General features: G+C 44.2%; 1 protein-coding gene across 9 annotated transcripts in view; it reads right to left on the bottom strand.

Moving 5' to 3' along the window:
• Nucleotides 1-12,920, bottom strand: part of vps13d (vacuolar protein sorting 13 homolog D) — a 274,881-nt gene that overhangs the window by 191,751 nt on the left and 70,210 nt on the right. For 7 of the 9 annotated variants that reach the window (XM_050064557.1, XM_050064558.1, XM_050064559.1 and 4 more), the window contains 4 exons: nucleotides 10,669-10,837; nucleotides 9,972-10,073; nucleotides 8,732-8,921; nucleotides 8,262-8,444 (listed from right to left, as the gene is read on the bottom strand). In XM_050064557.1, the coding sequence (XP_049920514.1) occupies nucleotides 8,262-8,444; nucleotides 8,732-8,921; nucleotides 9,972-10,073; nucleotides 10,669-10,837 (644 nt within the window). The remainder of the gene's footprint in view (nucleotides 1-8,261; nucleotides 8,445-8,731; nucleotides 8,922-9,971; nucleotides 10,074-10,668; nucleotides 10,838-12,920) is intronic. The other 2 variants (XM_050064560.1, XM_050064565.1) reach the window with 1 other exon arrangement.

Consider the following 12,920-nt stretch of genomic DNA (forward strand, 5'->3'; position numbering starts at 1 on the left):
CCACTGACCTATTGTATTTTGAATGTACTGCTGCTATGGAGTGTCTTTTATATTTCTTTCGTTTTTTGTTTCTTTCTCTCTTCTTCCTCCTTTTCTGAATGAATGGTGCTATGTCTATTGAATGTATTTGCTGCTAATTTTATGGTGTCTAAGTGTGTTAAAGGTTTGTTTTTATATTGTCTTCTATGTGTTGGGGACTACGGACGGAAATTAGCCTCATGCTAAATCCAGCAATTTTTACGCTGTATCATGTTCCAGGTACTCGTATCTGCCTTGTGCCCTGTGTTCATTAATTTTGCACTGTCCCGTCCAAATAAACAAATAAACTAAAAAACTAAACAATGATGTTACGAGATAGAACACAACGTAACGTTACCTGCCTGGAAGAGCGTCTCACTCCGCTAACTTCTTGCTTTAGCAACATTAGCTGCTCTGTTTTAACAATGCATTCACGGACATGCCCCCCTTTACCTCAAGGAACTCCTCACCCCCCAGACCTCCTCACGCACCCTCCGTTCTGCAACCACAAACACCCTCCAAGCTCCCAGAACCAAGCTCCGCACCATGGGTGACCGGGCCTTTTCCTCGGCTGCTCCAAGGCTGTGGAACGCCCTCCCTGACCACCTCAGGGCCCCACAGACTACTGATGTTTCTAAACAAGACCTAAAAACCTATCTTTTTACAAAAGCATTCTGCTAAATGTCTTTTATAGGTTCTCCTTTTAATTATTTATTGTCTCTAATCATTTTTTTTAATAATTCTTAAATTGTATTAATTCTAATCTGTTTTAATTTTTCTTTATCCTGCTCTGTAGCACTTTGAGATTGCTAAAATGTAAAGTGCAATACAAAGAAAAGTTATTATTATTATTATTATTATTATTATTATTATTCCGGCATTCCTTATTTGGATTAGATTTAGAATTTTTTCCGTTAGCAGCAGTGCTTTGATTTGAGCTACCTGAATTAATCTGGTAACGACTCGGTCGTACCAAGGTTTTTTTTTTATATTTATAGCATTACATATTTGGAATTGATTTTTTGTTTCTACAGTTAGCAGCAGCGTTCCCGCTTAAACTAATTTACTTACACCACTAAACAACTTTGGTTGTTCTGGTTTCTTGTTGCAACCTTTGTTGGTAAAGGCAGTGTTTTTGCTCCCACTTCCTGCAGACGTTGCTCATTGTGTGTTGTTTTCATAATTGGCAGCCGCCATTATGATGAACACTCATTGTTTTACCGCCTGCATGGCTCCTCTGCAGCCTGAGGACGGTCATGATCTTTGCCCCTTGTGTCATGGCCTCGAGCACCTGAGAGAGGGCCTCTCGGAGGACCCATGCATGAACTGCAGCTTAATGCCCCTGGCGGTGAGGGCTGCTAGGGTGGCTGAGGTGGAGCTGATTCTAGGTGGCGTTACCCCGCCAGAAGAGCTAACCTCATCTCAAAGATTGGCCCCAACCCAGCCTAGCCTGTTGAAGCATCTTCAAGCTTTCTTCCTGGGTGGACCAGCTGACAGCAGAGCTTAATCAGATGAAATCCATTTTACCAGCCCTCCAGAATGACACTGGTGCGGGGAATGCAGTTGCGCCTACTCCTCCTGTGACCATGTCAGGTTCCGAGGATGATATCCTCTCGACGGCAGCCTCAGCAACTGAATTTGGGGAATATGGGGCAGATACTGTCCCTTGTGACACGGTCTCCCACGCCTTGGAGGCGGGCTCCCGTTCCTTGGCCCACAGTTCAGGTAAGGGCTCAGAGGATAGTTCCATGGGGGCCATCATTCGATCTCGTTTAGGATATGCACACATTTCTCACCTAACAAAAAAACACTTTGACGCCAGAAATAAAATTATTGCAATATTAAGATAAAATGCAAGAGTGCAGCAGTGATGACCTTTGTCCATCTTAACCTTAGATCAGCAGAGTGATCACACTAACAATAACAACACTGTCAATCTCATATTGTGATGCAGTTTATTTCATTTCCACTGGGTGTACACACCTTGCAAGTTCACAAAAGAGTGTGTCTGTGACAACCAATTACATCTGTTTAAAGAATGCATCATACCTAGCAACAGGGTCAACCACACCCCCTCAGTAAAATAAAAGTTGCTGTCCCTTCCTTGCTCAGAGTTGCTCTGAGAACTTTCCTAAATCACTCCTAAACTAAGTTTTTGGTCTAAGTTAGGAGCTCCCTTAGAGTACCCTCAGAATGTTTGTGAATACGGGGTGTCGGTGGCTTGGCGGTGGGGCAGGCGCCCCGTGTGCAGGGCTGTTGCCGCAGCGGCCCGGGTTCGACTCCGGCCTGTGGCCCTTTGCTGCTTGTCACTCCCTCTCTTCCCTCCCTCCTTCACGCTTGTCTGTCCTGTCGATTGGAGGCCAGAATGCCCCCAAAAATATCTTTAAAAGAAAAAAAAGAATACTTGTGAATACAGCCCCAGGTGTCCTTCACCCCAGTGTCGCATCACAGATGATCTGCTCTCCAAGGCCTGTGACGCAGCAGCTCGCATGGGCTGGATAGGGAACTCCATGTCACACCTTATGCTAGCCCTCTCAGCCTCCCTACAGGAGGCTATGCTGGATGCTTCTGCTCATAGTTTTAGTGATGCGTCCCCGCAGGCTTTCGTCCTCATGTCCAGGGAGCTGGGGCAGGTGATGTCCACAGTGGTTCAGGCTTGCCGCCAAGTTTGGCTTGCTCAGTCTCCCCTCACAGAGGCGTGCAGGAGGAACTGAGGCCCCGGGGCCAGTCAGTTCTGCGTGCGATTGCCGGAGTGGAGTGGTGTACGTCCATCGACTTGAAGGATGCCTATTTTCATGTCCCCATCATACCTCACCACAGGCAATTCCTTCGTTTTGCCTTTCAAGGCCGCCAATTTCATTTCAGGGTGCTTCTGTTGGCCTCTCCCTCTCCCCATGGGTGTTCACCAGATGTGTCACTACAGTCCTCTCTGTGTGGCTCTGGACACTGTCACCTTGGAGGCCTGTCTGACGTCTCGGCGGGTGGACAACATCCTCTGCCTCCTCCCCCTTTTTCCAAGGGGTTGCCCTACCTGCAGTTTCTGCGCCTCCCAGGCAAGTTGACAGCTGCCGAAACTGTTGTTCCCTTGGGTTTGCTGTCACTACGCCCCTTTCAAAGATGGCTGAACAGTTTTCACTTTGACGCCAAGTGGCACAGGCACAGAAAGATCAGGGTGCTGCAGCGGTGCCTCCTCACCCTGTCCCCATGAAGGGAGAGGGCATTCATGTTGCAGGGCATGCCCATGGGCTCTGTTCCGTCCCGTCGGGAGACCGTCAAGACAGATAACTCCCTCTCAGGGTGGGGTGCAGTGTGGCAGAATAGAACAGCTCTACGGCAGTGGTCTGCTTGAGTCTGCATGGAACGTGCTAGAGCTATGACTTGGGCAGCCCTCGCCAGCCTGAGTATAATGTATTTTCCAGGGAAGCAGAACAAGGTAGCAGACTTCCTCTCCCTCTGCTAGCCTTCACCGGGGGAGTGGCTGCTTCACCTGTAGGTGGTCCGCGGCATCTGGGACCTCTTCGGCAGGGCAAAAGTGGATCTTTTCACCTCGGAGGAGACAATCCATTGTCCCCTCTGGGGCACACTAGCCCTCTGGGGCAGGATGCCCTCGCACACGAGTGGCCAGAGGGTTTCCTCTATGCCTTCCCGCCAGTCTCTATGATTATGGCAACACTTCAGAGGGTTCTTCAACAGGGCCACAGGCTGCTTCTGGTGGCCCCCTTCTGGCTGCGAAGGATGTGGTGTCCTCTGCTGCACAGGCTATGTTACAGCTCGCCATGGCGCCTCCCCAACAGGAAAGATCTCCTGTCTCAGCTGGGGAGGAAGGGTTTGGTATCCTGACCCTTGCCGCCTTCAACTGTGGGTTTGGCCTCTGCAGGGTGAGTGTATAGACACCGTCCGTAATATTTTTCTGAACACCAGGGCACCATCTACCCGGGCGCAGTATGAGAACAGGTGGCAGCTGTTCTCTGCTTGGTGTTCAAACAGGGATGAGGACCCTGTGCACTGCTCGGTACCTACCATTCTGGAGTTCTTACAAACTCTCCTGGATGGCGGTCAGTCCCCCTCTACCCTGAAGGTGTACGTAGCCACCATTTCGTCTCAACATGTTCGAGTCAATAACAACACAGTGGGATGCCACAGGTTGGTGTCCTTTTTTTGAAGGGGGCTCTGAGACTACATCCCCCACAAACGCCAAGAACTCCGGCATGGGATCTGCCCTTGGTGCTGGATGCTCTATGCTTGCGTCCCTTTGAGCCACTGGCACAGGCAGAACAGAGATGGTTGTCAGCAAAGACTGCCTTCCTCCTCGTCATCACTTCAGCAAAGCGTGTAGGAGAGCTTCATGTCGTGTCATTCAGTAATTCATGTCTGTCATGTTCTGTCTCCACATCTTCCATGTAAAATTTGGCCACTATAGGGGACACCGGTGAGCCCATAGCACAGCTGTGCTTTTGTCGGTAGAAACCCTCACTGTACTTGAAGTAGGTGGTGGTCAAACAAAGATCCAGCAGATATAAATGTGGTCTGGGGTGAAGTTGGTCCTGTCTGGAAGGGAGCTGTCTTGTCCTGGGCACTGTCCTCCTACCAAGTTCCTGCTCCACTCAATGAGGTATGTACTTGGAGATTCCTCGTGACTCTGTTGGTATGGGTCATCCAGTGCTGATGCAACACCTCTGGCGGTCAGGAAGGACGAAACAGAGCGAGAGTTACATATGTAACTACGGTTCTATGAATCCTGGATGACCGCCAGTGCATTCAGTCACTCAGAATCCTTGTGGCCTCACGAGAAGATTCTGCAGGAACAGATCCTCTGACCACACCGGAAGATATAGCCTGTCCGCGGTCATCAGAGGGTCACAGGTGACTTTGTTGGTATAGTTACTCGACCTGTGCATGCGTTAGACGAAGACATTCAGTGCTTATGCACAGCCTCTGGCGGTCATCCAGGATTCATAGAACCACAGTTATATAAGTAACTCTCTTTTTTCCATCACAAAAATGTCATGGATTACAACAATCCAGTCCTCTACCGTGGGTGTGTCTGTTGACATCCATTCTCTCGTGGGAGCTGTTTAACTCGCTATCAGTAAAATATTAAACATATTTGCAAATCCCAGTGTCCGGTCTCATACCCAGGTACATGGTCACAAAGTTAAATAAGCGCCTTTTCCATAATATTATTAGTTTGTTTCCAGTAGTTCAGGAACAATGGGCAATGCAAGAATACATGGTAATAGTTTGCTTTTTTTTCCCCACAGGACCTCCAACATGGGATGTTTTTATTTGAAAAATTATTCTGAGTTGGTGTTATAAATAATCTTGTTGGGATTCACAGGACCACAGATGATTTATCATTTGGTAAAATCATCACTGGACAATTTAAAGGCTTTTTCCTCTGCATGCTCTTTGTTCTCCAAACAAAGACAGCTAGGTGACACCCATCTCCACAGGAGGTCTCACCTCACACCTCAGTGAGACACAAGTCTCACAACTTGATTGGACAGCACTGTTACAGTGACATGCCCCTCTGTGATGTCACCAAACTCTAAGCTAAGTCCTGCTCCTTTCAAGCACTCTCTCCAAACTGTTGAACAGTGGACACCTCTTTCCGGTTGGGCCTGGAACAGCAGAGGCCCAGACCCCTGCTCCATAGCCCAGGCCACTAAAGGGAGGGCAATTGATCACAGACTCTCTTGAAAACACAAGGTTTGCAACTAGCTTTCCAGCAACAAGGAACTAAGTGAGTTAGCACCCAGCGGCTAACTCTGCTAAACCCTGAGCGACCAGCTTCCTTGGAGTTTCACCTTTGGAACAAAGGACACAACAAAGACTGCACCTGAAACCACCTTCCCAGCCTTCTTCTGCCGGCTAACAAAGCAGCACTACCAAGTGACTTTTTCTCCCATCCACTCAAAGATCGCCAGTGTAACAACTGGGCATAGCTTATCACAGCTTTACAGGCTAAGCAAGACTGTTTAACTTGTTGTACGTGATTTGATGGTGTTTACTGAGTTATTGTTGTGATAGATCGCAGTTAGGTCATTGATTAGCTGGCTTTACCAAAGCTAAGTGTTTAGTTTGCTAATACTGTTCACAAACAGATTCTTGCACACAACTAAACAATCTCTGCACTAATCCAGACCGTTTGCAACACAAATCCCATTGACATAGACTCATTAACAAATAGGCTTTCAACAGAGCTACACCCAAACAGGCATCTCAAAGTTCCCGCTTCTTTTCCTTTGTCTTTGTTCTGACCACATGGTCAGACAAACACCTCCCCCTGAAGCAAGCCTTGATTCGGCCATTTTGGTAGTTTTCTGTTGTCAGCCATTTTGTTTTGTAGGCCAAACGGCTCCTTGATCACCACACCCGCCTTTGTCTTTCTCTTCTTTCTCTCTCTCTCTCTCTCACACACACACACACACACACACACACAAATATACACACCAAGCTTGTATATAGTTAGTTAGAATTTGTGTGTTTTGGTTTGCTTTGCTAGTTTGTGAATAAATATAATTCTTTGGAATCGTGCCTGCTGTCTGTTTAATGCTGCACAAGAGTGAATGAATAGTCAACCTCTGCTGCATCAAGAACTCCGAAATCCTTCAGGCATTACCATTAATTTTGGTTGTTGTCATTAATTTAATTATTAAACTCCAAATTAATAGTTTAGCCTATTTTATGAGACTGATATCTTTAACTAGCTATCATTTTTCCCTTTACGGGAATGGTGCCCCACAAGGTGATTTAATGTTAATTAAGTCACATTATTTAACATAATTCTTAATTATTAATAATAATTATTAATTATTTCCGATAGCCAATTAAATCCCAACATATTTGGTGCCTCCGTGTGAAGCCTAATGTGTTGACCCCAACATATTTGGTGCCTCCGTGTGAAGCCTAATGTGTTGACCCCAACAATCTAATTAAAATTTTTTGCCATCCGAATTCGTTAATATTCTGCTACCCTCACGGCCACAAAACCAGAAGTGCCGTGCAGCTGTATATTTTCAAACAGGGAAAAAAATCACTGTCCTTGCATTTTATTTTGATTACAGACTGTTTTTATTAAAGTGCTTGTGACATATCACGTGGCTTTGACTTGCAACTGAACATGTAGCCCATTTCATAGAAAATACAAAGATATATATCGTGCATCGCCATTCAGCCTGAAAATACCAAGATATCAATTTCTGGCCATATTGCCCATCCCTAATTTACCGTACACATAAATGATAAGCGTTACCCATGAATCCTTGTGCACTCATGTAAGCTAGGTAACGCTAAATAACTGTGCAACAATTAATGGTAGGGATGCACGATATTGCATTTTTGGCCCATAATTGATATGCTGATATATAACAACGTATTTGACCGATAACCAATGTTGATATATCCCCACCTAATTTTAGTGATCATCAAGTCTCTTCTGTAGTGGAATTAACATCATATTATGCATGCATACACTTATTGTGATGACCCACCAGCAGATCAAGACATAAAATACAATACTTTTCAATGTATGTAATATTCATTTATCGTGCAAAATAAGTAAAAGCGTGTTGGCTGATTCTCATAGTTCATTTTAAAGCAGACATTGGCCAATACAGATGGACTGCTGATATTGTTGTGCATCGCTACATTATGGTGAGGTGATGTAGTTGGTCAACAGTTGTCTACTACTGAAACATATTGGCTAGTTAGCTGTATCATTATTCCAAGTGTATGGGCATTCTTGTGAGCCACAGTGGATTGTTTTATAACTCTTTGAGCAAAGAGACTCTGACACACCATCCACCTCAGAAGCCACAGATGAAAGTGCAGAGGGGGAGGCTAATGTACCTAGCTATGCTACAACTGCTGCTGACTCAGCTACAGACAAGCCCAAATGACAGAAGACCTGAAAATATTCTGAGAATTATCTCAAGTGCAACTTAATTTGATACATCATATGTAGTAGTGGATCCCTGCTCTGTCTCTCTATCTGCTGGCCTGAAAAATAGTGCAGGAGATGCTTTGTGCATCCACGAAAAGGTTCCGCGGTCCTTTTTGCCCGTCAGAGCTACAGCAGCCTACAGTGTTGATAGGCTGTTACTTGTTATGTGTAACCAATCAGATGCTATGGGCAGGATACTGAGCAAGGTTACAAAGTGGCAACTACAGACAGAGAGGCAGCTGCCTCAGATAAGAAAGTGAAATGTGTTTCCATCTCTCCAAACACTGCTCCTGTGTACCTGAGAATTCCAACTGGATGACCCCACTTTCATGCAGCGTGTCCCCCCTCCTGTCCTGATGGAAGAGTGTGACTCCACCCTTCTCCAGTAAGAACTCCAGCCGGGCAAACAGGTGATCTCGCCTGGTGAACGTGTTCAGAGTGTGAGAATCCTCCAATGGGTCGAACAAGTCTTCTGTCTCTGCTGGAGGAACATTATATCATCTGAGTCAGCAGCCAGAATTCCTCCATATCATAATTTCTTTGCCTGGCACTACAGCCAACACTACCAGATAATATAAAACACAAAACTCCAGCTTGTCATACAGGAGTCTGGACTTATTCCACTAATTTTCTAATGTAACAGAATATGTAATGCTAATCAAACCAATTTTGTGTTAGTAACCTCTGCTGGAGTTTGTAACAGATTGAAGATAGAAAGCTAAATGTTGTCAGCTCTTCTCTGGCACCAGACAGGAGTCAGTCTCTCACCTAGAATATCCCAGGAGGATGGACTCGGCAGGAGCTCTGCAGGCCTGTCTGGGTCCTGGGTATCTCCATACCAGCCTCCCCAGCCTGGGAACCAAGACTGCAGGTACTGGATCATTCCTGAGCTCCCACTCTTAGGAATAGAAGTGGTGGGTAAACAGGGCTGGGGGTCACTGCTGGGCTCTCGCACATTCTGCAGACAGAGGAAGAACACAGGTTGAAACTATAACAAATACACATTTGGTAGTGGGGATGTACAATATTGGATTTTTTTGCTGATATCTGATATGCCAATATATGACAATTTATTTGGCCGATAAACAATACCGATATTCCCCACTTTAGTGATCATCAAGTCTCTTCTGCAGTGGAATTAACATCATATTATGCATGCATACTCTTATCATGTTGTCCCATTGGCAGATGGAGACATGAAATAGAATTCTTTTTAATGTATGTAATTGTCATTATTTGTGCAAAATAAGAAAAAGCATGTTGGCCGATTCTGATAGCTCATTTTAAAGCCAATATCTGCTGATAGTGATGACATGCTGATATCATTGTGCATCCCTATTTGGTAGTGTTGTGTAAGCTTAATGATGACTGGTTTATATTCGTGCAGCTGGTCGGCAGCAGTCGCCTGGCACACCAGAATTGCATTTCTTCGCATTGGTCACAAGCAATTCTGCTCTCTGTTCTGTTTCAATCACATGTAGAGCTCTGCCTCTGTCTGCTTGTGTCTGTGTATGTGTGTGTCTGTGTGTATGTGGCTCTGCTTGTCTCTCTCTCTCTCTGTTTAGACACAACTGACAAATATGTGAAAGCATGGGATGCATATTTTATCATTGATCATAATCAGATCATTTTTATGGTCTCTAATATATCCTTAATATTGTTCAAAATAGATTATCAGTGTGTTTTCCTATCAGATTTGCTCACAGCTTGTGGAAAAAATAGACCAGACACCAAAACTATCACTGCAGATCGCAAAATGGGCAGGGTGCTTGGCGCCATGCCTTGTCCAGTGTGAACAGCCCAATTGGTCAACATGAGCACCGAAAGCACGTGGGCAGCACGGAAAATTGTCGTGCTTCACAGCGCTTCCAGACAAAGTTGTAAGCTAAGAGGCTAAGTGCTGTTAATAGGAGTATAACCTAAGGCAGAGGGGCCACAAAGATGATTTTTGCATTTTATTTTAAATTTTATATACCGCTGAACACATTGATGAATCATCAGAGCTTACCTCTGCAATCTCTTGCTGCTTTCGAAACCAGTCGTGGACAATTTCTCTGAGACTCTGAAGCTCCTCCAATGTCTGCTCCTCCTCCACTCGCTCCAGCTCACTCTGAGTGAGAAAGACAAATATCGGTTTAGTGATATGTGGTTGAAAGTGCGTTTAAAAGTACAACATCCCAAAATTCCACACTGGCTTTTGATTCAGGGTGCATCACAGCACACTGAATAAAGAAACAAAGATCCCAAATATCTGGGTACCTACTGGGGCCTACTTAGGGACAATCTTCTTTTGATCATGGAAAAAAAGGTTGTTGACCAATCATTTTGTCATAGTTTTCATCAACGAAATTAACACTGGTGCACATCTCACGCCGTGAGACTGGTGGCGTGAGCTGTGCGCTACATACAATACATCCTCTTTTCCTACAGACTCTCAATATGAGTTTAATAAAAAGATGAGGAATTTCCTGGAATTTGGAACCCTTCTTGGATCTATCTAATTCCATAGAAAAGCTCATCCTCTTTAAAACATTTGTGACATTGTTAAGTCTGATCATTTTATGAGTTCTATCGGTACAATAAAAAAGAACATGAACAGCAATATAACTTTGTTGTTCAGAGTGGACATTAGGTTCTATTTAAGGATATAAACAATATAACTTCAATTTTTGTTGACGCATCATGTCTGTGTTACAGTGCAGTACCTCTTCCTGAGGACTCAGTGGGACTCCTTTGAGCCTTCTGAAGTAGAGGCTGGTGTAGGTCTGGGCATCTCGTGCCCGCTGCAGGGCAAAGTCCCAGCTGCCTCGCCGCCGCTGCTCCCTGATTTCACTAAGGTTGGCCTGGATGGCAAACATCCACCACTGCCGACAGCTACAGGGAGAAACAATGTAACAGGCTCAAATCCGAGGATTCAGAGGTTTATGACATAATGGGCCTCATGCAAGAAACGGTTTACAAACGGATATTCTCTTATTTTTGTACGTATCCTTGATCTTCTCTTATTTTGTTGGTACCCATTGACTTTTGGGATTCACCAATGTTTTCTTATTTTTGCTCTTTTCTCAGGTAAGAAAAAAATTTACGAGTGGTTGAGAGCACTCTTACCAAGGTAAGAGAAAATCATCCTGTTTACACAGCTCAAAAATTACTTGTCAAATGCATGGAAACATATGTTTTTTTTTTTAATTTAAGGAATATAAGAAAACAGATTATATAATATAATGTAGATTATTATATGCTTTAACTGACTTTTAATGGTTTATTATTTAATTCAAAAATCCTATTGGTTAATTGAACCCAGTCAAGACTATAAATACCCTGGGATTATCTCACGAGTTCCACACCTGAAAAATGGCTTACCTGCTGCTGTTGGATGCTTTGGCCAACCAGGCTTTACCCAGAGGGCGTGTTTTTAGAGATCATGCCGATCTTTTTGCAGAGACAGATGAATGGCTGCTCAGCCGGTTTAGATTACCACACATTATACTTCTGGATTTGTGCAACACTCTGGAGCCAAAACTTGTGCGAAACACATGCCGGTCAAATCCTGTGCCTCCACACCTTCAGCTACTCAGCGCACTTGGAGTTTTGGCCACCGGATCATTCCAGAGTGTTGAAGTCCATCATTTCAAATATGCCACAATACATTTCCTTCTGACCAACCTGACCAACAGGTTGATGTTAAAAATGCCTTTTTTGCCATAGCCGGACTGCCAAATGTCATAGGTGCCATAGACTGTACACATGTACGGATAAAAGCCCTCTCTCCAGATCCACTTCCATATTTTAACAGATAACTCCCATTCAATCAATGTACAAATAATATCCGATGCAAACTGCAACATTATAAATGTTATGGCCCGTTGGCCAGGGGGAGCACACAACTCCTTTGTGCTATAGAATACTTCTGTAGGAAGGCGACTGGCTCAAGCGGGTGCAGATGGGTGGCTGATTGGTAAGTGATTTATGATTCTAAAAATAAAAAATAAAAAAAAGCTGCAAGCAGCGATGAACGGGCCCTCGCACCTTCACGCAACTCGGGGGGGCTGGCAGGACGTCTTCTGACGTGTAAGTTCATTTCTGTCAAAGTTAGACATCGCATGCAGGAGTGACTTGGCATATCCCTGATACAGTGCTGGAATGACATATTTCACATTTTGTATCACTTCCTCTTTCCACTAGAGGGAGTTAGAGAGTGCAGTAATTATACATCATGTTTTTATACATCAAATATACACCACAGCATTTAACTTTCAGATAAATCAAAAGATAAGTGTTTGAGACCTACTTCCTGTCACCACTAGGTAGCACTATGAGTAACAGGAAATATGGTCATATAAATGTTTTCAGGGCAGGACTAATATGAATCATCTGAAGTTTGATCAGATTAGAACATTTACGGCAAAAATATAGCAATTTCCTGTTTTATGGCGAGACCTCAAAATTAAACCCTCTGCAGCACGTATAGACACTAATGATATGTCATGTTTGTGTACATCAAATACACACCACAGCACTGAAATTTCAAGTTAATCCAAAGATAAGTACTTCCTTTCACCACTAGGTGGCGGTATGACTATCACGGAATATTGTCATATAAATGTGTTCAGGGTAGGACAAATATGAATCATATCATGTTTGGTGGACGACAGACCATTTACTCCAAATTTATAACAATTTCCTGTTTCATGGCGAGACATCAAAAGTAAACCCTCTGCAGCGCGCACAGACACTAATGATATGTCACGTTTGTGTACATCAAATATAGACCACAGCACTGAAATTTCAGGTGAATCCAAAGATAAGTGTCTGGTAAGAAGTACTTCCTTTCACCACTAGGTGGCGCTATGACTGTCACGGAATATTGTCATATAAATGTGTTCAGGGTGGGACAAATATGAATCATGTCAAGTTTGGTGGACAACGGACCATTTACTCCAAATTTATAGCAATT

The sequence above is a fragment of the Epinephelus moara genome, chromosome 16 (assembly GCF_006386435.1).
Source record: "Epinephelus moara isolate mb chromosome 16, YSFRI_EMoa_1.0, whole genome shotgun sequence".
NCBI classification, from domain to species: Eukaryota; Metazoa; Chordata; class Actinopteri; order Perciformes; family Serranidae; genus Epinephelus; species Epinephelus moara.